Source organism: Cannabis sativa, chromosome 1 (genome assembly GCF_029168945.1).
Source record: "Cannabis sativa cultivar Pink pepper isolate KNU-18-1 chromosome 1, ASM2916894v1, whole genome shotgun sequence".
NCBI classification, from domain to species: domain Eukaryota; kingdom Viridiplantae; phylum Streptophyta; class Magnoliopsida; order Rosales; family Cannabaceae; genus Cannabis; species Cannabis sativa.
Window position 1 is genome coordinate 11,663,343 of NC_083601.1, and position 25,897 is coordinate 11,689,239.

The 25,897-nt window shown below is 34.3% G+C and overlaps 2 protein-coding genes across 9 annotated transcripts; one reads left to right on the forward strand and one right to left on the reverse strand.

Annotated features, from left to right (window-relative positions):
- The first annotated feature begins 3,669 nt into the window (after window positions 1-3,669).
- On the forward strand, window positions 3,670-7,910 carry LOC115706200 (alpha-galactosidase 3). 2 transcript variants are annotated; one of them, XM_030633769.2, is made up of 15 exons: window positions 3,670-4,093; window positions 4,278-4,336; window positions 4,584-4,640; window positions 4,737-4,771; window positions 5,056-5,159; window positions 5,320-5,392; window positions 5,759-5,817; window positions 5,908-5,973; window positions 6,061-6,144; window positions 6,281-6,345; window positions 6,439-6,521; window positions 6,781-6,871; window positions 6,974-7,032; window positions 7,295-7,435; window positions 7,537-7,910. In XM_030633769.2, the coding sequence occupies exons 1-15, from the start codon at window positions 3,774-3,776 to the stop codon at window positions 7,645-7,647; spliced, it is 1,407 nt and encodes a 468-aa protein (XP_030489629.2). In that variant the 5' UTR covers window positions 3,670-3,773; the 3' UTR covers window positions 7,648-7,910. The 2 variants fall into 2 exon arrangements, with proteins under 2 accessions (XP_030489629.2, XP_060959907.1); XM_061103924.1 differs by lacking the exon at window positions 4,278-4,336 and having other exon boundaries at window positions 3,820-4,093.
- An 8,062-nt stretch (window positions 7,911-15,972) lies between these two features.
- LOC115705235 (uncharacterized) lies at window positions 15,973-25,858 on the reverse strand. 7 transcript variants are annotated; one of them, XM_030632511.2, is made up of 11 exons: window positions 25,653-25,818; window positions 24,488-24,627; window positions 22,501-22,623; window positions 21,157-21,333; window positions 18,969-19,061; window positions 18,389-18,571; window positions 18,199-18,301; window positions 17,934-18,119; window positions 16,922-17,415; window positions 16,407-16,831; window positions 15,973-16,305 (listed from the first exon to the last, which is right to left on the reverse strand). In XM_030632511.2, the coding sequence occupies exons 2-11, from the start codon at window positions 24,542-24,544 to the stop codon at window positions 16,170-16,172; spliced, it is 1,977 nt and encodes a 658-aa protein (XP_030488371.2). In that variant the 5' UTR covers window positions 24,545-24,627; window positions 25,653-25,818; the 3' UTR covers window positions 15,973-16,169. The 7 variants fall into 7 exon arrangements, with proteins under 7 accessions (XP_030488371.2, XP_030488374.2, XP_030488368.2 ...); XM_030632514.2 differs by lacking the exon at window positions 22,501-22,623; XM_030632508.2 differs by lacking the exon at window positions 24,488-24,627 and having other exon boundaries at window positions 22,501-22,774; window positions 25,653-25,795.
- Window positions 25,859-25,897: the final 39 nt, after the last annotated feature.

Here is a 25,897-nt window from a genome sequence, read left to right on the forward strand (position 1 = left end):
TATTGTTGGAAATTATTTTACCAGGATCTTAGATCTACTCACAAGTATGTTGATTAACACCCTAAATATAAACTTTCTAAAACGATAAAATAAACACATATAAAGTTTAGGAAACCTTACATTGGGTGCAGTGGAATTAAATGACTCCTTCCGTTCAGATCTCTAACCCTTGTATCCTTTCTGTAGCAGAGTATTATCAAGATCTGAACCTGGATCTCTTTCTCTGAATCTTTGATGATGAAACTCCTTTTGCTGATGATCTTTCTTCACGATCTTCCTCACTATGATTGAGGTATTGCTTGCTGTGTGTGGGCACTACTCTAATCACTAAGGGGTTTCGAAATTATCAAGGAAGAAGAGAGAGAGAGGGTGGCGGCCAAGGTAGAGAGAGAAAGGCTCATGTTTTCTGAATCAGAAGTGTAATTTTCCTGAAGCCTTCACTACCTATTTATAGCATTCCACTAGAATTAGGCTTGAATTATTTGACATTAAAATAATGAAAATATCAGTTTAAATTACCTACAAAAGTGGCCGGCCATGGCTTATTGGGTTTGGGCCTTGCTTTTTGCAATTTTGCAGTTTTAACACTTTTGTATCTGATTTTTTCAAAAACGCCAATTTTCTAATTCAACCATTTAAATGCCAATTCTAACTATTTGATAACTATAAATAATTATTAAATAATATTGTCATTTATCATATTTATTAATTGAACCATACAAAGTATCAAAATTAACAAATATGCCCCTAACAACTCTTTTTTTACAATTTCGCCCTTACTTAGTGAAAATTTCACAAATAGACACAGTCTAATTTGAGAATTATAATTGATTAATCAAAACCAATTACATGAGTCTTACAAACAATATTATCTCAACTAGTGCGGGGACCATGGGTCTATATAACCGAGCTTCCAATAAGTAGATCAAGAATTTAGCACTAAAATTCACTAACTTATTAATTCTTCGTTGAATCCACGCATAGAACTTAGAATTGCACTCTCAGTATATAGAATGCTCTATATGTTCCACCATATAGACGCATCATTAGTTATCCATTGTTACAATCTTAATGTGATCAATGATCCTCTATATGAATGATCTACACTATAAAGGGATTAGATTACCGTAACACCCTACTATGTATTTTATCCTTAAAACACTTGATGATATTTCAGCTTATGTGAAATGAGCACTCCACCATTTATGTTCGTTTGGTCAAGCTCGAAGGAGATCATCCTTTGCTTACTATTCGCCAGATAGAAGCTATAGATTCCATGTTTATGTTAGCGCTCCCACTCAATTGCACTACCATGTTCCCAAAATATACGTATCACCGTGACCTAAAAGTAGGCTTAACTAACAAATCAAAGAACACGAATAGCCTTTCAAGATTGAGCCTAATCATAACAGGATTAAGAACATTTGATCTAGGATCAACTTGGCGATATTGACTTGAATAGATTTTACGGTAAGTTTAATTAAATCTAAATCAAAGTTCAATATCGGTCCCTTCCGATGCATACTCCATGCATCCAACCTGAGCTTTACTTTAACCAATGTTCTGGAAAGAACATAACATTTCTCCAAATGCAAGTAAACTCTTGTTGTAGATTATCATATCAGTAAAACCGTGTGTCTGATAAATCTAGGAAACTTTATTCACATAGTCATGTTTACTTTCCAATGTGATGACAACACAATAAACAGGATCAAGTGTGTGAAAAGGGTTTAAGATGAATTTATAATCAAATAGACAAGCAATTGATAAAGTGAACCAAAACATACACAAATGAATGAAAAATACTTCTGTTTCTTTATTGATGTTGAATAAAATAGATTATATTGAAATGGAGTTTTATTTAGGGCATAAAACCCAACACTTATATGTACCTACATTTAAGTCCAATCTCCTCTCCGTCAATACCTTGCTATATAATACATTCACTGCTATCTCTTTTACTTCTCATATTTGTTATATACAGGGCCCTTCATAGACATCGAAGATTGAGATAGCTAAGAAGCATGGATAACTCTAGTACGTTTAGTAAGATCTTTCACTGCCAACTGTCAACAGTACAGTACCACATACTCTTGTAATGTACAAATTCAAAATCTTTGGCACACATGCCTTGGTCATCCTTCTGTACTCATTACAAATAAAGTGAATAACCGAGTGACTTACATGCTACCTTAGTCGAGTGACACGCATGCAAGTCTTGGCCGAGTAACATGCATGCAAGTCTTGGTCGAGTGACTTGCATGCTTGTCTTGGTCGAGTGACCCTTCCTTCATGCATGTCGAGTGACATGCCCATCATGGTGGTCGAGTGACATGCATGCAAGTATTGGTCGAGTGACTTGCATGCTTATCTTGGTCGAGTGACCCTTCATGCATGTCGAGTGATCATCCCGAGTTACTTCTTCAGTTGTTTGCTGAGGTGCAAACATGGTCTTGCATTCGTAGTAACTCCTTCAGTGTATCTCCACTATCCTCTTGATTAGTTGCTGACTAATTTGAAAGTTTATCTTGCTAATTTTTAGAGTTAACAGTAGCCTATTAAAATAATAAACTAACATTTGTTTAGAGATTTTTTCAGAATTTTTATACTATTTTAATATATTCTTACTATTATTAATATTTAATAAAGACACAATAAAAGTTACAACCAAGCAAATCACTCTTTCTTAATTATAAAGAAATGTACGAATTAGGGGTGCACATGAGCTGGATTGGCTGGGTTAGAGGTGTTTTAATAGACTAATCCAATTATTGCGGTTTAGATAAGCTATAAACCATTCAATTTTTTTATTGTACAACCCAACCCTACTTAGTACAATATTTTAAACTTTAATATTTATGTTACAAACAGGATAAAATTATTTAACCTAGTGCATACACAAAAAAATGATACATATGTGTGTGTGTAATATAGTGGTTTAAAAATAATTAAAGTGGTAGTGGTATCATTGTGTGAGTAGCAAAGTTAAAAATAGTGATTGATTCTCACATTCTGCTTGTTGGTAGAAGTAGAAGGGTAACTATAGACTACGTGTTAGTAATGTGTTTTGGTTAATTTACTTTCTAAGGTGATCGCAATATAATTTATTTATGTATGAAAAGGTAAAATACACATCTGTATTTATTTTGTGAATGTAAAATACATTTTATATATGAAAATTGTCTCAAATTTGGAACATCTTTCAAGAAATGAGTTAGTTTAGGTTATATAGAGTTAAAATGTGTCCAACCCATAACCAACCCATAATTATATGGCCTATCACTTTTCAGTCTAATAAGCCATGACCTACTCTTAACATAACTCTTTACTACAAAAAATGGGTTGGATTGATCGGGTTGAATAGTTTGCCCCATATTTTGTGCACCCCTACGAATTACTCATAGAATTTTCCATTTATTAAATAAAAATAAACAAAAAGAATAACCCTAATTTTCATTCCTTCTCTTTATTACTCCTCATTCATTAGAGTAAAATACTAGAATCTTGTTTATTTATTTAAAATTGAACTAATAAATTCTGTTAAATAATATAAATTTTTTTAAAAAAATAAATAAAAATTATTAAACTAATAATCCGTTAAATACACACTTAATATAAAATAAAATATATTGCAAATTAGGTTGACATATAAAATAATAAAATAATAAATAAACAGATAATGTTTTGTTTGGTTAAAGATTAAATTTGATAACTAATTATTTTTATGCAATTATCCACTCTTTTAGTTAAAGGCAATCTTATGTCAGACAGTGATGATCTGTCCAGTCACAAATCATTTAATAGTAATCATTGTCTCTCTCTCTTACTTGTCACAACAACCAAAACTAAAAGCACTGCTCTTCCGAGCTCTAGGTCCTTCTACAATGGCAAAGATCAAGGCTTTGCTTTCTGGGTATTTTCTGCTTCTATTTCTAGTGGGAGCTTCCGTTGAAATTGAAGGAAGAATCGTCTCTTTATTGCATAGTTATGACAAACCAAGTTTCGTTAGACCCTCCTTTAATCGAATTTATGATACTTCTAAGTATGGTATTTTACAGCTCAATAATGGCTTGGCTAAAACTCCTCAGATGGGGTAAGTTTGGGATAATGTATTTTAAGGTATTTGATTGTTAATTTGGAGTTTTTTTTTATATAAGCTCATCGTTTATGCTGCAAATGCATGGTGTTCCGCAGAATTGCTTTTTCTCCATGGTATATTATAGTGATCTTATTTTGAGTTTAGACCATAATAATTGGCTTTTGCTTACCTTTGGCAGATGGAATAGTTGGAATTTCTTTGCCTGTGACATCAATGAAACTGTCATTAGGGAAACAGGTAACAATTTCTTGGTGTCATAGGTAGCTATGCCAGAACCATTAATTCCAACATCCAATTATGCTCATTGTTTTAGCATCAGTGAGTTTAAGATAGTGAAATTGACACAATAGATAATCTTGAACAATTTGGAATTATTTGATTACTGGTTTGAAACTATGATGATTAATGTTGAGTGGAATTAGGATTCACATAAAGGGAGATCCCGGTATGAAGTTACTGATACATTTCTATGTGATTGACACAGCTGATGCACTTGTCTTATCGGGCTTGGCTGATTTAGGATATGTGTATCTCAATATAGGTAATGTTCTTCTTTCTGGACCCCTAATATGAATTTGGTGAACTTTAGATTATGTTCTTTTGGATCTAATTTTTTTTCTTCTTCTATTGGATGTAGATGATTGCTGGTCTTCTCCAGCTCGAAATTTAAAGGTTACTGCTGCTACTAATCACCAAACTATATATCTCACAAATTTATAATCAGTATAACCAATGGTTGATCTTGTAGTCTCATAAGGCACCATGTTTATCTCTTTCCAACGATATTTGAACTTGCTCCTTCAATGTGGAGGATACATTTTAATTCTTACTCAATTATGTTTTTATTTGACCTTTCATGTTTAAGTGATAAAAGATTTATAGCCATTACATAAGTACAAACTTTGGAGTTCATGTATGTTTTAAATCCTTTTAATGCTGCTGGTTTGCTAATGCAGGGTCAATTAGAACCTGATCCGAAAACATTTCCATCAGGAATCAAAGCTCTCGCTGATTATGTACATGTGAAGGGCCTTCAGCTTGGAATTTACTCTGATGCTGGGTGGGATGAAATCGAATTACATTACTGTCGATTTCTTGATGTCTCTTTTGTTTATGTGTTTATCTGTTTTTGTTTTTCCCGTTTCGTGATGATCTATTGTTTTATAGTCCTATTTCACTTCCATGCTCACTGTTATATTTTATGCATCTGCATTTTCTAGGGCTTTTACATGCCAAGTTCGACCAGGGTCACTTTTTCATGAAAATGATGATGCCAAGCTGTTTGCGTCATGGGTTAGTTTCTTCAATAACTTGCTGTGTTTTGGTTTAAGAATATGTAACTGATTTACTACATTAATCTTCTGTCGTTTGTTGCATTATTTATTCTTAATATCAATAGCTAAGGTGATGACTTGGGATAAAATAGAAGCAACTGGTTGCTGACAGTTAATGTCTTCCTCTTCAACTGGATTATCTATTCTATTAAATATCAACAGATTATGTTATTTTAAATGCTACGCTGGTTGGCTAAATTGCTCTAGTAATTATTCTTTTTAAGTGGCCTTTAATCAATCTCAAATGCACAAGCTCATTTCAGATATCTAAGCTATGTGTTTATGGGTTGTTCTACCTGATTATTGGTTTATGGTATTCTATCAGGGTGTGGATTATTTGAAGTATGACAACTGTTTCAATCTGGGCATTGATCCGAAAAAACGGTTTAACCTCTTCTTTGTCTCACACATCTATTCAAATAATTACTATTGAGTTGGTTTTTGTGTGAATTGACTTGTTTCCATGCTATTCAGATATCCTCCAATGCGTGATGCGTTAAACAGCACGGGGCGTACAATTTTCTACTCTCTTTGTGAATGGTAATCTAGTTCATTGATCCATTTAGGTATGTGAGTTAATCTCTGTTACATTGACAATGGTTTGTATCCAATTTTTTTGCTACACAGGGGGGTTGATGATCCTGCTTTATGGGCTGGGAAGGTAGGAAATAGCTGGCGCACAACAGATGACATAAATGATTCATGGGCCAGGTCCTAATTCTGCAATTTTTAATCTTAGAGGAATGGATTATGATTGGTGCCATGCCATATCAAAATATTCAATTCAATTTAATATGAAACTGGTATTGTATAGTATTGATAGAATTTGCTTTCTCCCGTTGTTTAGCATGACTACCATTGCTGATTTGAACGATAAGTGGGCAGCATATGCAGGACCTGGCGGATGGAATGGTAAAACATGAGAACCTTTTGTGAAATAAATATGTTGTGGAAAAACATGTGTATTTGTGTGGTAATTGTAATTAATCCTACAATTTTGAGCAGATCCGGATATGCTAGAGGTTGGCAATGGAGGTATGACATACCAAGAGTACCGTGCTCATTTTAGTATATGGGCATTAATGAAGGTTTTTATTTTGTTTCCATCCTAAAATTTAATTTATCTGTATTATCCCATTTGCAAAAATTGTTTCTTTTTAAATTTTTTATAAATGGTGAAAATCTTAAAGGATTGCTTCTGTTGTGAATGCGATTAGGCAGAGAGACGAGAACCTCACTTTAAACCTCAGTTTTGTACTTGTATTTTCAGACCAATGAGACATTTGACTGAAACTATTTTGATTTGTTTATGTCACATACTGAAGAATATGCATTTAAATTTTCCAGGCCCCTCTTTTAATTGGCTGTGACATAAGAAACATGACTGTAGAGACTTTTGAGATTGTGAGTAATAAGGAGGTGATTGATATCAATCAAGGTAAATGTACTCTTTGTTTTCCATGTGTCTTTATATGTGTTGATATCTTGACTTGTTGCACATATAACATCTAAAGGCCTGAGAGTTAATATGTTTTTGCAGATCAACTTGGGGTTCAGGGAAGAAAAATTCAAGTTTCAGGACCAGATGGTTGCCGTCAGGTTCTACCGCCCTCTTTAACCTCATGTAGCATATTAACTAACAATACAGCTAAAGCACTTGAAAATCAATTGAATTTTAGAGATAAAATGAGCATTTTACAACTTCTTGCCTAACAGAGGACTAAGAACTCCCACCAGTCCAGGCCCTCTTACCTGGGATATTTTTTTTCCCAGGCCCCTAAAAAAAAATCATGTTACACATGTTTTCACATGTCTAGCAACTTGATTATTAATATGTTGTTATTCTATTTTCTTTTTTCAGATCTGGGCAGGCCCCTTATCTGGACACCGTTTGGCTGTTGCTCTTTGGAATCGCTGCGCAAAGGCATCAACTATCACAGCTCATTGGGAAACACTTGGGCTTCAATCGAGCACTAGTGTAGCAATAAGAGATTTGTGGCAGGTTTGGAATTATAGCATTTCGGGCACATGTATCATCTTATAAGAATTGGCCTCAAACCTTTTTCCTTGCATTTTGATAATGGTTACTCCTACTGGTTGCAGCACAAAGATGTAGCTGAAGATGCAGTGTCATCCTTTGGAGCTCGAGTTGATAGCCATGACTGTAATCTGTACATATTTAGTCCCCGAACGGAAGCTCTGTCGAAAATCTAGAGCAGGCTGCTGCATTTAGCGGGCTTCAAAGGAGCTAGGACCTTTGATTATGTTATGTCCATTGCAGTAGTTGTGTATGATTTGTACATTGTCTGCCAAAATGAGACTCAAAGTTGTCCTACTGAGTGCCACACTGTGAGGACTGTCTTGGCTATTATGATGCTGAAACATCAGTCTCCTTGGCCTTGTCATGGACCTACCAAATTGAACATATGATCATTGGTTGCTTTACTTATTACTTATAGGGATATTTGCGGTACAAATATTTTTCAGTTTTATACACTTATATAAATATTATATGTAAATGTATTTAACTTATAAAAATTATTCAAATTATAGAAAAATATAATAAGAACCGCTTAAATTAATTCAAAAATTAAAGAAATATTGCACTTTATAAAAATATTATTTTTGATTAAAAGAAATTAAAAGAAAAATAAATAAATGAAAACTATTCAAAGTTATAGATTGGATTTTATAAATAATTAAAAGAAATGTTAATACTATTTTAAACTATTTGTTTTGTAAAAGTTATAGATTGAATTTTATGTTTTGTTAAATGACCAATTAGGTCTTGTATTTTTGAAAATAATATAAAATAGTACCGTGAGTTTAATTTTCAACAATTTTTTTAATAGAATCAACTTGAAATAATTTCTAGCACGAATTAATACACAAAATATAACAAGTTTTGTCATAACTGTTGATTTTTTATTCAAATAAAGTGAGTGCAACAAAAGCATAATGAGAGGGAGAATGTCACAAAAAAATTTATATAAACAATTTATATATATTTTTAATGAATTCAACTACGTTCTAGCAACCATAACTAGAACAAGATCTTGTGATAACGGATCTAACAGAATCATAAATAAATTGATATTTACCTTTAGTAGCGCAAAACTTCATATTCAATCCTTGTATGCCATGAATGAGATCACCAAGCCTCATTTGTGTGTGATTGGCTTCTATAACCATTTATCTTTGAGACTATATCTTGCACAAATGAAAGAGGGTGTGTTGTCTCCTTTTTCAATGGTAAAATCTTAATATACACTTTTGATCTCAACACATGAGAGTGTAAGTCTTTGAGTGAAATTGAAGAACACAATGAGTGTTCTTCAACATTAAGGGGCGGAAGAGAGAGAGAGAGAGAGAGAGAGAGAGAGAGAGAGAGAGAGAGAGAGAGAGAGAGAGAGAGAGAGAGAGAGAGAGAGAGAGAGAGAGAGTTGAGATGTCAATTTGACAGCATCTCAGTATGGATGTCAAGATGCTCTCCTTAAATCTCTCCTCATAACTTTCTATTTCTAGAGCATTAAGTAAGAAGCAAGTAAGAAATTTACTTGCTTAGGGTTGGGCTTCGGCACCAATCACAGTTCTGTGCTTGGGCGCCACCTACTACAGTCCATGAACTATGGTATGCTTTCTATTTTCTTCTTATATTTACACCATATTTTATTTTTCTAAAAAATAAATTGTATAAATAATTAATTTTCTACAAAATGTCACTATATTTTATTTTCCCAATTTATTATTTTAAAAATAATAATTTATTTTATAAACTATTTTCCTCAAAAATAATACTTTATTATTTTCTTGTACTAAATAAATCAATACTTTATTTATTTTTCATAAATAATAGTTGTTTATCAAAATTTTTAGAAACTAAATAAAATAAGAGTTAAGAAATTAAAAAAATGAGGAAATTACACTTATTATGGGATTTTAAAAGTTTTTATGATAAATATGGCACATTTAAGTTTGACCAATTTATATGGTACTTTTTTTTTAGGTCTTTTTATGGTATTTGATATGCCATATATATATGTAAATTATGTTTTTAAATCCCATATTTAATGTTTTTATTTGTTTAGGTAGTTTTATTTGTCATTGATGCCGAAAAAGTCGTTGGAGTTTGTTGTCCGTGCTAGAAAAATCACCGAAGTAGCTGTCGATGCCGAAAAAGCCGTCGGAGTTGCTGTCGACGCCGGAAAATTTGTCAAAATTGGTATTTTTGCCGAAAAAATAACTGAAAAAATCACCAAGAAACTGGTTTCTTGAAGAAGAAAGAAACCGGTTCTTCAAAAAAACAAGTTTCCTGATGAAGAAACGATTTCTTGATGAAGAAACCACTTTCTTAGTGATTTTTTCGGTGACAATGACAATTCTGACGACTTTTCTGACACTGGCAGGTACTCTGGTAACTTTTCTGGCACTGACAGCAAACTTCAAAAAAGTCATCGGATTTCACATAGTTGTTGGAAAAATTACTAAGAAACTGGTTTCTTGATGAAGAAACCAGTTACTTGATAAAGAAACCAGTTTCTTAATAATTTTTTCAGTGATTTTTCTGACGATAATGCTAATTCTGACGACTAAACTGGCGTTGGTAGCAACTCCGACGACTTTTCTGATATCGGTAGCTACTCCGGTGACTTTTTCGATACCGAAAGCAAACTCCGAGAAATTTGTCGGAATTGGCATTGTCACTAGAAAAATTACCAAGAATTTTTTTCTCGCAATAATGCCAATTCTAATGACTTTTTCAGCGCCGGCAGCAACTTCGCTGACTTTCTCGGTGTCGACAACAACTCCGGTGACTATGACAATTTCGTTTACTTATTTCAGTTACTTTATTGTTTAGCATTTATATTTCGTTATGATTTTTCATAGTGTCGAATCTGGTTTCACAGGATTCATAAGTTCGAAACTGGTTTTATAGGTTTTAAGGATTCTGTAATGAGGTTGTTGTATTTTATAATGTTATTGTATATTTTTTATTTTAAGTTTTTTTTTATTATTTTGTTTCTAGGTTTGAAACTAGTTTTCACACTTATATTTTATTTTAGATTATTGTTGTGCATTGTGTGTTGTTTTGTTTATATTCATGAGTATTTTTTTGTGTTTTTTTTCTCCATTTAGTTAATTGATGAAACTGGTTTTAATTATTTTCATTGTATATCATTTTTATTTTGTTTTCATAATCTTTATTATTGTTGTGTGACGAAACTAGTTCCTTGATGAAAAAACCACTTTCTTGGTGAAGAAACCAGTTTCTTGATGAAGAAACTACTTTCTTGGTGATTTTTCCAGTGATTTTCCTGGCGACAATGTTAATTTTAACGACTTTTTTGATGCCGCCAGCAACTTCAGTGACTTTTCCGACACCAACAGTTACTCCGGTGACTTTTTCGGTACCAACAGCAAACTCTGGAATAGTCATCGAAATCGGCATTGTCGCTGGTAAAATCACCGGAAAAATCACCAAGAAAATGGTTTCTTCTTCATCAAGAAACCAGTTTCTTGGTGATTTTTCTTGTGATTTTTCCGATGATAATGCTAATTCCAACAACTTTTTTGGCACCAGCGGCAACTCCGGTGACTTTTTCGGCACTGACAGCTACTCCTGAGACTTTTTCGGTGCCGGTAGCAAACTCCAGTGACTCTTCCGGCACGAGTGACAACTCCGTAGTTTTATTTATTATATTTTTTTAAAAAAATAAATATGAAGAGAATTTTAATATTTTTTATGGTTATTCAATCTCATATATATTAAGTTTTTATTTTTATGAATCTTAAATTCAGATTCTCTTTTTAATGTTTTATAATTTTTTTTTTAAAACAAAAAACTATATTTTTAGTTTGATTGGTTAGATTATGCTATATTTAGTGGCATTTACTTTTTATGCCATATTTACCATAACCTTAATAATTTTTTCCATATTATTGAAAATAGCCCTTAAAAAATTTAATAGAAAGTAGAGATGGAAATTTTTACGTGGTTTGGGTGTTAATGAGCCTAGTCCACAAGTTAGTCATATTTGGCTAAATAGTCTTGATGTATTACAATGGAGTTCTTTAGAAGCTTAAGAACCCTAGCTTCTTGCAATGGTGTTTACACAATGAATTTTTAACCCTTTGCATGAGGGTATAATGTAGTATTTATAGGTTAGGATCCGAGTTCGGGTATATCTGTGACCCGCTAGAGTTTGCATGTAAACATGATCCACTAATAGGGTGAATACATAAAATACGTTGACTTTGGGCCAACGGACCAAGGCTCAACTGAGGGGGCAGAGGCAATCTGTATGCTTGGGACCATGCAATATTGACAGATGGCTTTCGTGCACCGCTCTTGTGCACTGTAGTGTCAAAGTAGTGGCCGTCAGACTGGTAATTCCCATTTGGTGGTACGCACATCCTTAGGCTCTAACACAGGGGACAATCCCTTAATTCGGTGGGATTTGGTGTCAGAGGGCTGCCACATCATCCCAGGCTAGGTCTCCAAGGTGCCTCTTAGAATGTCCATCTAGATGTATCCCATATGCTTATTCGGAGGGTCTTAGCTGCTTCATCTTTTTCGGGCGGGATGCCCTTCTAGATCCAGAGAGATCTAGTCTTGGACATAAACATCATGGACCTTGGATGGGTGCAAGGCCCATCCTTCAGTATAAATTGAGCCTGCTATCTTGTTAGAGCTTTTGACTATGCCTTAGATGATTAATTTTGAATTAGGAATGCAGCATGTCCCCCTTCCAGAAACAAGGATAACATTTACCCTAAGCTTTTGAGACTTGAGAGTCATGGAGGCTTGCAGTCTTCTCTCTAAATTGTCATGGGCACATGGAGAATTCGAAAAAGGAGTGACCTTTGTTACTTTTGTATTATTTGGTCGCAGACAACTAGAACTTTTGGGTTTCAACTAGTGGATTACATGTGGCTTTGACTCCTTGGTCTGTGAACCTCACGTGCATTGGGAAATTGAATGACGCTTAGGGTAGCGTTGACAGTTGATTCATGTCATCACTTGTGCTGAGGTGAATGTTATGATTTGCAAACACCTCAATTCCAATATCATGTATTAAATTCTGACATTAACTTTGTATTTTCTATAATGCAATATGGGTCTTTAATCAAAGAAGCACACAGATCGTCACTATTTCCTTATAAATAGAGTGAGCAAATACAATTCATTATTTTTGCCCATTTTATATTTTGAGTTTAAATTTTCTAAGAGAGAAAAAATCAAAAATTGCTTCTGGTGAATGTCCAATCTGTACGACGATTGCCTCAACCTTCTTCTTCGTATTCGTGCAAGAGAAAACCTAGGATAACTACCACCAAACTTGAAGATTCCTCTTCTAAATCTGTCGAGGATAGTGAATCTCCAAAAAGAGATCAAAAATTAATCGCATGGGCTCGCAATCTTCAAGTTAGACGTCGTCGTCTCGACGAGGACTCTGTTACAGTTTGCCACCGCGAATCTCACCACCCCCACAGTTTTCACCTTTCTCAAATAAGTACTCTCGCCACTGAATCTCCAAGTAGAGATCAACAAATTAACCGCCTGTGCTTGCAAACTTCAGGTTAGACATTGCCATCTCGACGAGGACTCTGTTACGGTTTCGCCACTATAAATCTCGCCACCCCCACAGTTTTCACCTTTCTCAAATAAGTACTCTTGCCCTTTTTGAACTTATGACTTCTTCTATGGTTAAAATGCTTGTCCAAATTCTAGGTAGGATAGAAGCCTTCTTCGTTGATGATTTAGGTGATGGTTTGCATGTGGGCTATAGGAGATAGTGGGTACAACTTAGGCTTCTCGGGGCTATTTTGAAACTGTGCCATTATTTTTCCATGCATGTTGTCTGTAATGAAAGTTAGGATCTCTAAACTCTGCTTGTCATTTATATTCAGTGTTAGTTGAGCTTAGAGCGTCGTTGAGCGTATTCAAAACTTAAGCTCCTATGTCTGAAACCCCTATGGCCCATTTGGTACGCAGGACTGGATTCGATTAGACAGGCTAATTTATCCAATTCAGTGTTTGGGCATGTTGGAAATTTGGATAACTTATCCAGCTAATCTCATTTGTCTGGGATTATTTATCCCATCCAGCAGGGTGGGATAAATAATCTCATACATGTGAGATTTTTTTCATCGTTTTTTTAATTTTGATTTTGTTAATATATTTTAAATTTAATAAGAATTTTAATAAAAGAATTATTACCATTTATTTATAATTTTTTTTTTATCAAAAACTTATTAAAATTAGTGAAAATGTATAATTTTGAATCATCATACATAAGCTTTCAAATTTTAAAATAATATTAATTGAACAATAGTTACTTAAATTGATTATAAGAGAAATAATATGACACTAAAATTATATATTATTTTTAAATTACTAGAAAATTTATATTAATATTTTAAAATTTTAAAATTTGTGTTAAATTAGTATTTATCATAAATAATATTATATTATTCAAGTATTTTTATTTTATTATTTTAATTATTTATTAAATAAAAATATGATAAACCATTTTATTATATATTTATGATATATATTTGATTATATATGATATATTATTTTATTTTATAATTTAATAATTTTTATTATTTATTTTTATTTTTATTTTTTAACTGCGAATTATTCATTTTTATTTTTTTCTTATTATATATTTTAATTTTAATTTAAATTTTTTTAAAAGGAAATAAATAAAATAGTCCAGTCTATTCTTAAACTAAACACAAGATTACTTTCAGCATAATCTAATTTTGTCCAGTCCAGTCCAATTCAATACAGTCATGTGTACTAAACAAGCTCTTATGGTCTTGGATGACATGTTTAGGAACCTTCAGTTTATTCTCTTGTTCCCGATTTGATTATTTTGGAGCAAAGGTTTATGGCATTTTTTCATCTAAATGACGGGTTTAGTAGGGACCTCTCTGATAAGTTTTAGGGGAGGACTCTCTCATACCCCTCTCAACCATGGTAAGAGGAGCTTGACACGAAAGAGGCAACAATATGATTGTTCTTCCTCATGGTGGTCTGCGGCATCTGCACATGGTCCTGATGGCGATCAGATGAACTTGTATCAGTCTAGGAACTAGACCCAACCTCTACTTCTTTGCCTTGAGTCTGCTGCATGCTAAGGTCCGCGTCTCTCTCTTGTTGATCAAACTTTGGTTCCATAAGTAGATTGCACGCAGGGGCCTTTCGAATTACCAGAGTAGCAGTATCCTCAAACGGGCAAATGTCCTCCACGCCTGGTAAGGTCAAGGTCACCATCGGAAAACGACACACTTTCTCCTCTTTTGTGGCCGGCAAATCTTCCACCACCTATTCAACCATTCACCTCTTCCCTGGCAGTTGTCTCCGAGATTCCCTGGCTTCCCAATCGTCAGCCACCTTAATGGAATTACGAATTTTCCATTGTTGTTTAAAGGTGTGATCCACAGTAAGCCTCTTTTGGATGATCCAAGCCTGAAACCATTTAGGAAGATCAAGGGAAAAAGGTCATTTGGCAGTCTCCTCATGCTTCATCCAAGGGCCAAACATGGGAAAGAAAGCTCCAGTTTGATCTTTAATGACCGTAGGTGGTTTAAAACAGAACTTTTGATCATGTGAGATGATACCACATTTTAGGCATAATTTTGGGAGCTTTTCATATTTGTATTGTATCCAAAGATCCTTGATAGCCTCTCTCTTCATAAAGAAACCTGAGAACAGGGCCTTGTCAATATCGATGGTGGCTCGAAACAAGACTGTTCCCATGCCAAAAGAACCACGCTCAAAATCAATGTATCTCGGTAGCTTGTAATTTGGAGAAACCTTGCTGCAAGCTCTTCCAAATTTGTTTTGTTCCAGTAAAAAGGGGGTATACCACTGAGCCTAACCCAAAATGGTGATCTGTCGAACTTCACTTCAGTAGGCGTAAGCCAAGACGGCCAAGGCATGATCACCAGTAGAGCCCCGCAAACAATTCACGGATGTCGATGGAGGACATTCCAGGCGTCCTCTTTCATTGCAAATGTGAAAATGCAGAATACCATCATCATCTTCCTTCCAACTCTACCCCTTAAAAGAGGACCAAGCTTTCTTTAACGTACCTGCGATGGCTGTTCTACTAAGTTTGCCTTTACATATAAGTTCACCCAACAGAACTGTTCTACTAAGTTTGCCTTTACATATAAGTTCACCCAACAGAACTTTCCCCACTGGTTCCTGGGTATCTATTTCTCCTGGATCCAGCCTATAAACAGGTGACTTAGGCATAGATCATCCAGGGCAATCCGCATGAGTTTGTCTGCCATTTTGAAGGAGGCAATGTAAGATGAAGAAGTTGTAGAAAACAGTTGTTTGTGTCCAAAGTTACTAGCAGTATACTTCGATAATCTTCCTATGAAGAAAAGCTCCTAGAGAACTCCTTCACTCTATAGTTAGTTAGACTACTTTTAGACTAATCCCCATATAATTTTTATTTTATGTTATGTCATCTTTAAATTTCATTTAACTATCAATGAACCCATTAAACTATCAATGGATTTAAAGGTAAAATTGAACCTATCATATCAAAGAAGAGTTAATCGTCCCACCCAGGCTCTCATAATGTAATTTTTGTCTTTTGAAAAGAGCTAATTAATGGTTTAGCGAGAAGAAAAGAAAGAACCAAACAAAGATAAATTAACAATAAATTGTTCTCTTCTCATGTTAGCCTCAATTTTTGGCTGGACTATTAGCTTCAGTCGAGCCAATTATCTTTTCCATGCCCTGCAACTTCTGTTCTATTTGCATTTCCCTTCTTTGAGGTGATACTACAACATGTCAGAGGCGGGAAATCTTTTTCAGCTTCCAGCTCGTAAGGTTGTACAGGATTCCTGCCATGGAAACCAGACAAACACACAATAAGAGAACAAATCAAATGGGTGAGTTGAATAACCAACACAATCTACAGTTTCATGGCATCCAAACAACTTACGCCACTTCATCACTCTGCAACTCTTGTTGCTTCTCAACTTCCAGGACAGGAGCATTTGGTGTAGAGTTGAATGAGCACGAAATAACTGAATCTGTCTGTTTGCATGCTAATTGGGAATGCATTTCTGATGGTGACGGTGAGTGCATTGAAGACCCAAACTCGACGTTTCTAAATGTTGGAGAAGAATTCACGGCGAGCTCAACAGGCTGAGGGGTTTCTGATTGTGTGGTGTTCGAGGTGCCAGAAAGGAATGGGAATTCATCAAGCGAGAGATCAAGTGGGCTGCTACTTTTACCCTTATCCTTTTTGGAGGGCTTGTTGTCCTCATTAGTCTTTTGGGCTGATTTCAGAGGAAGACTATGTTTTGTAGGTTCTGTAGTCCTTTTCCACTCTTTCTTATAAATATCTTTGTAAAGTTGATGAGTCTGCAATATCCAAACAATAATGGTAAGTTGCTTATTCAGACATTTCATGCTAGAATAGAAGGGCTCGAATACAAACTATGAAAAATTTACCATGTCAGGAATGTATGTTCCTGTTCCTCTTGATTTCCCCATTATAGAAGGATGAAAAGTTGCAGCAGGTAGTAGTGACAAATTAGGATGATAAAGCGGCATGCTTGGGACATATAATTCCGTACCCAGTCTTTGAAATCCATTCTGGTTCGGCTGCACTGTCCAGGACAGGGTGCTCTCATCCCACACATAAGAAAGGGTTTGATTTGACTGCATAGAAATAGTTATGAAATAATCATGGTACCACTGTGTATACTGTAGACCACCATAGTAACTCTCATAGTCTCCACTGAGTTCATAAAGTTCACATCTTCCAGTACCGAATGCAGGAACTGGAGCTTGGATATCTGGCCTTTCTCCCCTTCCATTTCTGTCCAAAGTGTTCGTAAAGAACTCTTCAAGTCCTACACCCAGGCCTACTCCTGGTAGCATGAGTATCTCTCCAAGCTTTCGAGTTCCATGTGAAAGCGCACATATAATTCGATGGAAATTGCCTACATGAAATTTTAGACTGGTAGCTCATCATTATCAAATTAATTAGTAAAACAACACAAATAATGTCTAAAAAACACAGGCTTCTAGAAGAAAACAATATTTTGTAGCTTTTCCTGTCGTTTAGAAATTGCAATGTCCTGTTCTTTTTACCTCTTTTAATGACCTACAGACTTGTAGCATTAGCATAAGAGCCCAAATTTTGTAAACTGGCAGAAACGTCTAGAATCAGACAACAAAAGAATGAATGTGTTACAGTTTTTGAGAGGTCACTTCATAGAAACATGCTAAAAGATGCCATTTTGGATCCAAAATAATCAAATATGGTTTGCTAGTAAGTGGGGCTATTTTCATTTCAACCGTTTTAGATATCAGCATTGGTTCATAGAAATTAGGAAGCCAGCATGGTCACTTCTCTTGTTCTAACAATAGCTAAAAATTACTAGTTCCATGCACAAGCCATTAAATAGTATTAAACATAAAGAGAAACTTTCATCAAGTAAAACTACTAATCAGATACCTTTACTAACACTACGACCTAGATTGTTGTTGTCATTTAGAGGATCTAAAATGTTGAGATGCTTAATTGGGAATTCATTCACTTCAGCTTCACTTGCCCTCATTGGAATTGAGAACATATCCCTGCAATTCCTCAGAAACTCCTTACCAAGAAGTAATTTATCATCGCCGCCTTCTGTTCTCTCAGCTGCAACAGGTGCAATTAAATCATCCATTATAAACAATGGACGGATTAAATAGCATCTAAATGAAGTTATATAACTTACTCGCAATTTCAGCAAGGGAAGACAATGCAATAGGCCCGTTTATTGTGACACAGAAATTATCCCAATCAAATGTGCTATAGTACTCCAAAAATCTATATAGTACCTGGTTACACAAATATCTTAGTGTAGTGTTTTATATACTTGCACCTCCGAATAACAAAGACGCAAAGATAAGCACAAAAGTCAATACCTCTAAAGGACCACGTAGTGATGCATGAAAGAGATTGATAATATACAGGACCATCGTTTCCAGTGCATAGGTTGAAATCAAACCATGATGTGCACCGAGGATTCGGCTCTCGTAATAGAGCCATGCTTTGGCCAAGATTATACTGCGTTTAAATAGATGGTCCTTCCCCATAAGTTGATCAACCTGAGAATGGAAGCTCCAGAAAGTCAGATATTTACATAGAAAAGAAGAAAGAACAAATGTGATAAAATGAGAAAATGATGAGGGGCCAAGCAAATAAATTCTGATGAATCATGCTAAGCTTAAGAACAAGAAAACTTGAAGTAAGCTGGAGCAATGCTCACAAATACAATAAGAGAATTAAATAATTTACAGAATTAACTCAAGTGAAGCAGGAAATCTTTTAAGAATAAAAAGTAGCAATATCAAAGAGTAAATAATTGCAAATAATCTAAACAATGACCGATCATATATTGCTTATAAGAATTCTTATACCACCCACCAATATTCAGAGCTACATAGTGACCGTACGTAACAAAGAAAACAAAAGACAAAGCTTCTATATTTTAGGATTCCAGACCTGCTCCATGAAGCAGAGAGTGCAGAGGCCAGCTACTTGATTGAAAGAGATATCCACTGCTATACTTTTGACAGTGCACTTCACAACCTTAACCTGCTCTTCAAAATCTCAACATCATAAGAAAATAAGAGATGAAATTGGACTCCCAACTATTTTTCTCTTCAAACTTATAACAGGAGAAATAGATTAGAAAATAAATCTATAAAAAATGAGAGAAAATAGGCTTGGATGTCAAACGAGGATCAAAAACAGAGAAGATATGCTTCTGCATGGTATATGAGAAGCTAAAACACAGATACTTGACATTGGTAGTTAAGCAAGAGATTTACAAAGAAAGAAGAAATGCCTTATGTTCAAGGCTTTAGTAAGCAAATAAATTCCCTGCAACAAGCAAAGCCATAATCTCTAGTTTCAGCTGAATTATTTCCAACATAAAATCAAACTTTAGTTGGTAGAATATCAACACATATTGCTGAAAACTTCAAAAACAAAAGTTTTCCTAACTAAGATTTTTGCATTTTAAATTGAGTAATAATATGAGCACACAAAATTGGCACGAAACATTACACACTTACCTCTTTTCAATCAATCACGTCTATTTCAGATAACTAGATTAAAAATGCTTGCCACAAGGTATGTGGTGCAAATATCATTACTCTTTATAATCCTTCCAAAACAACCCTTTCCCAAACATGTCAAATTTTGTTTTATTGTTTTCCCCCTTCAGCATATTGCATACATAAAGGATTTCACATAAAGAAGTGAGAATTTTATGCTATAAGATCGTTAAATAATGGTTTTCTGTTTTTTTTTTTTTTTGCATTTATTAAACATAACTATTATTACCTATTGGCTCTCTGCCAAAAGAATACTACTGGATCCATTGTCACTAGCTGTCTGAACATAAATTTCCAATTTAAATTGTCCCATCCACAACATGTAGTAAGCCTCCATATGTACTTAGTTATCCATTAAGAGATAACAAAGGGAAGTCAAATCATATTCGTATATTTCGGTATAGAGGTTTTTTCACTAAGGATTTGTTTAATTTTTTTGAAACTAGACTCCCCGCTTAACCCTGGAATATATGAAAATCTAGATCCTATATCAATAGCTATATAGGCGCCCAAGAGGAACTTGAACCTTAGATCTTACAGGAGCAAACCACATGTCTAACCATTTGAGCTACCTATCTTGGGTAAGATTTGTGGTTTAATTTAGATGCATGTGTTTTGCAAAAATTGAAAGTTTCGTCTATCAAGGTTAGGCTACAAGCGAAAGATATTTGAACCTCCAACAATTTAACCAAGCGTATATTATTTCATACTAACATGTAGAATACTGTCAAGTTACTCCATGAAATTATTTAGTTGAAATGGTAGAAGAAAAGAGTGAGGTCAATATAGGGGAAAAAAACCAACTGAATGCCACGTGAAGCTTAAGATTGGCGAATAAATGCTTCATGTCTTATTATCCTTTAGTTGATGTCATCAGTTCTCGTTATGGTCTTATGTCTATCTCCCAATGTATTGTAACTGTAATACCTAAACAGGTATTAACTTATGGGGGAACTAATTAAAGGCATGGATCGCTCTTAACGCTTACTTTTTAAATACAAAAAACGTTTTATAACCGAAGGTTCAACAGTATCCACTTGTCCATGCCTGATTGCCATTTGACATGTATGGATTATTAGTTCATAGTACTAGCAGTCCAAATGGGAAATCAAGCACAAGTTAGAAATCTACATCAGCATGCACCTAGCAGCAGATTTGCAGCTATTTTGGCACTGTAAAAGTGAGAAAATGGTAAAATTCAAGGTCTTCTGATCTTTCAAAATTTTAATTTCATGTAAGAATTTTACAGAGAATATATAACACTAAGAATGAAACAAGCAAAATGAATGAACAACTACGAGCAAGAAGAGGAAAAAAGTTTGATACTGGAGTATATAAAAAAGAAAATCTTTAACCATCACAAGCACGTTACATACAACCAAGTATGTAAGGTTTATGTACTATGATGTACGTGGCAGAGTGTGTCAGCTGGCATATCAGTATGTAAGGTTTGTCCATGAAGCTCTAACTCAAAATCGTCTATAAATAAATAAAAATGTCACTGGAAATGAGAATTAATTAGTGTCCTTGTTTTTTTTTAAAAAAAAAGATCAAAATTAAGAAAGGCAAACCTGTGCATTTATGTATTGAACATCTTTAACTTGGAACACTGAGTCTTCTTCGCGTTTGAGTATATTGCACACTTCATTTGCTAAATCCTCTACCAAACTTTGATAGCTGAAAGTAGTCAAATCAATATCCCCATCAGGAAGATAGGTTTTCAGAGGGACTGACCCGAATGATAAAACCTGCAAGAATATGAGAAATATTAGCAAGTCCTAAGATTTCCTCATGAGATACTACAAGTGGATTGTATAAGAGATAAGCCACATAACAAAAACATTGATTTCCTCTTTGACTATTGATCGATAGGATTCCAAGGGTGTTTAGTGTTCTGATCTTCTTGTTTTGTAAAAATCTGATTTTGCGGTGAACTAATTGTCCATGTAAAAACGCGTGTTTCATCTATAGTTAATAAGAACTCTTCTTCATATTAAAAGGGAAAAAAACATGAGGGCAGTGCTAATTAAGTGGCATTAGCATCCATGGAAAAAACGAGAAGAAAGAACAGCTAGCATATAAGTCTCTTAGATACAACACTATAGTTTCCTGTCCCCATATATTGTAGGGTTCAGCGGAGAGCCTAGTTTCAGAAGATAAAACATAACGCTCTTACAAGCTTAACACAAGTGAACAAAATTTACCAAAAAAAAAACAAATAAACATAATTAAATGTTATCACAGCAAATAAATAAATTAAGGTCAACTTTTAAAGCGAAAATGTTACCATCTCGAAAACAGCTTCATCAGATCACAAATTTAGATTTCAGTTTTTCTATTCACACAATGCGTCATCAGCTAGAATATAGGATTTCCAATCAAAGCTTTGAAAACACTTGGCTTTGTTTCACAGTTAAAAAAATACGATTTAACGGATAAGGCATAATAAACGACAAAGTGAAACATAAATGTACGTAGAAATAAAGGAATATTCGATCAATTTAATGATAGTCCGAAGTACCGGGGCAGAACATGTAGCTACACCTCATCCAAATTAACAACAGATCCAAAGATTTGAGAAGGAAATATCTTATGCCATCAAAAGAAAAATCAAGAGTTATTTACCAATTACCATAGCAAGCTCCCCACTGCTGTGTGGAGATTACACAACCATTAACAAATTTTGAAAGACATTTTTCCAAAGAAATTAAACAATCTTACACATATACTATTAAGCATACAGTACACATTTAAAATAATGGGTTCCCCACAAACAATCATTGATGAGGAGTTGACAATATTAGTGAGCTTAACCAGCCCCAAAAATCAACAGAAAGAACAAGAAACAAAACAAAACATAGTAATTCATACATATCAAGAAGAATCAAAAGAGAGAGGAGCAGAAAACTTCTCACCTCTGTTCCAAAATATCCATTAATTAGCCTCCTCACGTAATTAATGACCTCCTTTCTCTTCTTATCAGAAACTATGTTTGGTTGAATGACACATAATATCTCTTGGGCTCTTTCCTCCCCCATCTGCCAGAGCTCAGAATCAATTGACAATGGGTGTGGGGTGGGTGGAGAGAAAGAAGAGGATAACAAGGAGGAAGGAGACAAATTTTCTTGAAAATCTTCCATAAGTAACTGAACTCTTTAGCTTTTGAAAAAAGGGTATCCTCACAGACAACTGCAAATAAAGATTTCAGCAACTGACTAATTTAAAAGGCATTCTAAACCTAGTAGAAGATAAAAGGTATAGAAAATAGATTAGATGAATTGACAAAAAACTTAGAGGCCTGAGAACTCCGTGAAAGTGAAGTGTTTCAAACAGATGAGTAGCACTAGAAAAGCTAGCAAACTGGCAAAAAGAATAGAAAAATGCTAACAAATCAAAAGGAACTTAATCTATGATGTATTTTTTGAGCAAACTGAGAAGTAATTAAGCTACTTGGATATTTCAGGTAGTCCAAGTACTTCCACAATTTGCAGTCTGTAAGAGAAAGATTTCATAAGCTTCTGATATGATGATAGAAACAACTGTCCCTCTGAAGAGGAAAAATGAAAAACAATGAAACAAACTAAAGAAGAGATTTGGGGATATTTGACATTAGGGTACGAAGGGAAGGGTTAAAATAGTGAGAGCATATTTAAAAATTAAAAAACATAAGGTCCTGAAAAAAAAAAGAGTGTTTGCAGAGCTTAGCAGAAAAGGAAAAATAGTTAAAGAAAATGACAGTTATTTTTTTCCTTTTTCCTTTTTGTTTTTTTTATTTTGAGAAGAAAAGAAAAGGACAAAGTTGATAAAATTAAAAAAAAAATGGAAAGAACAATAACGTTGTTCTTATCCCCTTTGTTAAGAGTTGCATTGAAGAGACATCTAGAAGAAGAGAGTGGGTGATAAGTGATGTAGAAATGAGAAAACTAGAATAAAAAATGATAAAGCACTCCTCCATTCAGTGAAGTCATACTTTCTAAGCTCTCTAATGTTATTCAAAACCCACCTCTAATTCAGAGATGAACACACACTCTCAATTTGTGCAGGTTCTGCACAATGTGGATTGTTCTTGACTAATGAGCTAAACTAGAAGAACAGTTGCAGTGGGGTGGTGAAGATACTACCAACCAAATCATCCTCAGCCATCTCAGTTTCCCCTCTTGATTCTTATCCTAAATTACTCTTATTGTGTTCAGATTACAAATTAATTACCCTATTTAATTTCATATCTCACATTGCCTTTCCATACGAAATTTAATTTATTGCATTTAATGCTTGGATGTGTTTGCAAATTTCTCAAATGACTGGTCTTCTATATAGCTATGACAAAGACAAATACAAAGAGACTCAATAAATGATATTTAGGAAGTTCTCATGCCCTGCCAAAATTTACCACAGAACATTGACCAAACCAAGGTGGCTACAGCAAACCTCATCATGTTTAAACCCATCCCTGATTAAATTTATTAGAGCTTAATGACAAACAATTATATACGTGTTAAAGTATATATATAAATACATATAAATACACATATATAAAAAGAAAAGGTCTTAAGTCAAGTTCCTAATTCCTATGCATCAACCATATGGGCTGGATCATAATGAGTTGAGCTCTACTTTTTGGAAAAGAAAGAGTAGTGCTGAAAGCATAGCACGAGTGTTCAAATGGGTAAACAAAGTCAAGCCAATTAGCATTAAAGAATTTTGGCCATTGGGTTGACAAATTACAATTGAGTCCTCAAAAGACTACCTTCAAATCTCAAGCTTGGTTTAGTAACTAAGCCGGCTTAAAATGAAAACATAGCATGTTGTGAAAAGAATAAGATCATAAGGTTAAAGGTCAGTGAGTTTAGCCTTGAAAATCATGTTGATTAACATAGCCAGGTAACTAAAGTTGATCCCTACCTGCAAAAGGGCCTTGGATAGAGCAGCTTCAAGATTCATATTCCTAAATGCTGTCATAACTTCCTTTTCTTTTCAATTTGCACTTCCATGTGTTGAGAAAATCTCCCATACCAGCTTCCACACCCACTCCATAGTCCAAACTGAAAGTAAAAGTTGATATTGCTCCAGTCATAGTAGTCACGTAGTTACCTTAAAGGGGGGAAAAGGTAAAAGGAAGGAAATTGAAAAGGTCGTATAGAGAGCCTGCTTAAGGTAGTCTTTAAAGTGCATTCCACTTGTATCAAGCTATTTTGGAATAAAATCAAGTTTGATAACAAGGAGTAAAGAAGAAATCAAACTTTCCCCTTTATTTTTAGAGGAAAATTCCTGCAATCCTTTGCATGATTTTGGACTATGTATTTATTTAAGTCAATGCAATAAAAAGCACCGATAACAAGTATCATAACTTTTAAGTATGTACTTCTACAAAGGCCACAATTTTTACACATATAACACACAAAAAAACACATAATAAGTATTTTCCATTCAAAAAAAAAACACATAATAAGTATTTTCCATTAAAAAAAAAAACACATAATAAGTATAAGCTAATTACACGTATAAAATTACCAACAAAAAAAATGAACGTGAGAGTGTATCAGTAGTAAAACTGCTCTGAATCATCACCATTCGCAACTTCAGGTCAACGATTCTTCCGTATCCCATTCAAAAGAAAGAAGGAAAAAAAAACCATTCCTTTGAATCAACATGGCTGTATAATAACCTCCCCTAGTATTAGCTTAAAAAAGGTTATATAACCACTGGCAATGCCCTAGGTTATCCATACTTAAAAAAAAAAGAAGAAGAAGAAAAGAACAATAAGCTTTTTGGGTAGTAAAGCTCCATAGAATTTCCTAATCCACGTAACAAAAACTATATTAAATATGTCTCCTTTTTTTAGTAATAACTCGATTATGGCAATTCAAAAAGGAAACACAATCTTAATTTGGTAAGAGAATCAATTAGAACCCACTGCAAAGGGACATGAAAGGAAAAAAAAAAAAAAATCTAGCTATTGAAAAACAAAATCAAGAATTTTTTTTTTTTTGTGAGGAAAAAATCAAGAAAATTAAATATAAAAGAACGGGCAACAATATATATTTTCCTTTTTTTTTTTGGAGCTTACCTACATAATAACGCTTAACAACGGAACGTGTTTCCTCTTCCGCTTCGTCTTCTTGCTTCTGCAAAAGCATACCTCGCCCCTGAAACCCCTAAACTCCGCTAAACACAAGCTCGACATCGCAGCGGAAAACAACAAAGCTCCCACAATTAAAAACCCTAATCCCAAATCCCCAATTCAGTAATAAGCAAAAAAAGCAACAATGGTGGTCCAATTTGTCAAATAGGGCTTGGTCCCACAATATCTAC

Excerpts from the sequence above, each read along its gene's own strand:
- LOC115705235 (XM_030632508.2), bottom strand. The coding sequence starts at position 22,725 with ATGGAAGATTTTCAAGAAAATTTGTCTCCTTCCTCCTTGTTATCCTCT. Across the intron at positions 18,572-18,968 it reads CTCTCTGCTTCATGGAGCAG|GTTGATCAACTTATGGGGAA; the intron begins GTCTGGAATCCT and ends TTCCATTCTCAG. Across the intron at positions 18,302-18,388 it reads CACTACGTGGTCCTTTAGAG|GTACTATATAGATTTTTGGA; the intron begins GTATTGACTTTT and ends TTGTGTAACCAG.
- LOC115706200 (XM_030633769.2), top strand. The coding sequence starts at position 3,774 with ATGATCTGTCCAGTCACAAATCATTTAATAGTAATCATTGTCTCTCTC. Across the intron at positions 5,818-5,907 it reads GGCATTGATCCGAAAAAACG|ATATCCTCCAATGCGTGATG; the intron begins GTTTAACCTCTT and ends CATGCTATTCAG. Across the intron at positions 6,872-6,973 it reads GGTGATTGATATCAATCAAG|ATCAACTTGGGGTTCAGGGA; the intron begins GTAAATGTACTC and ends ATGTTTTTGCAG.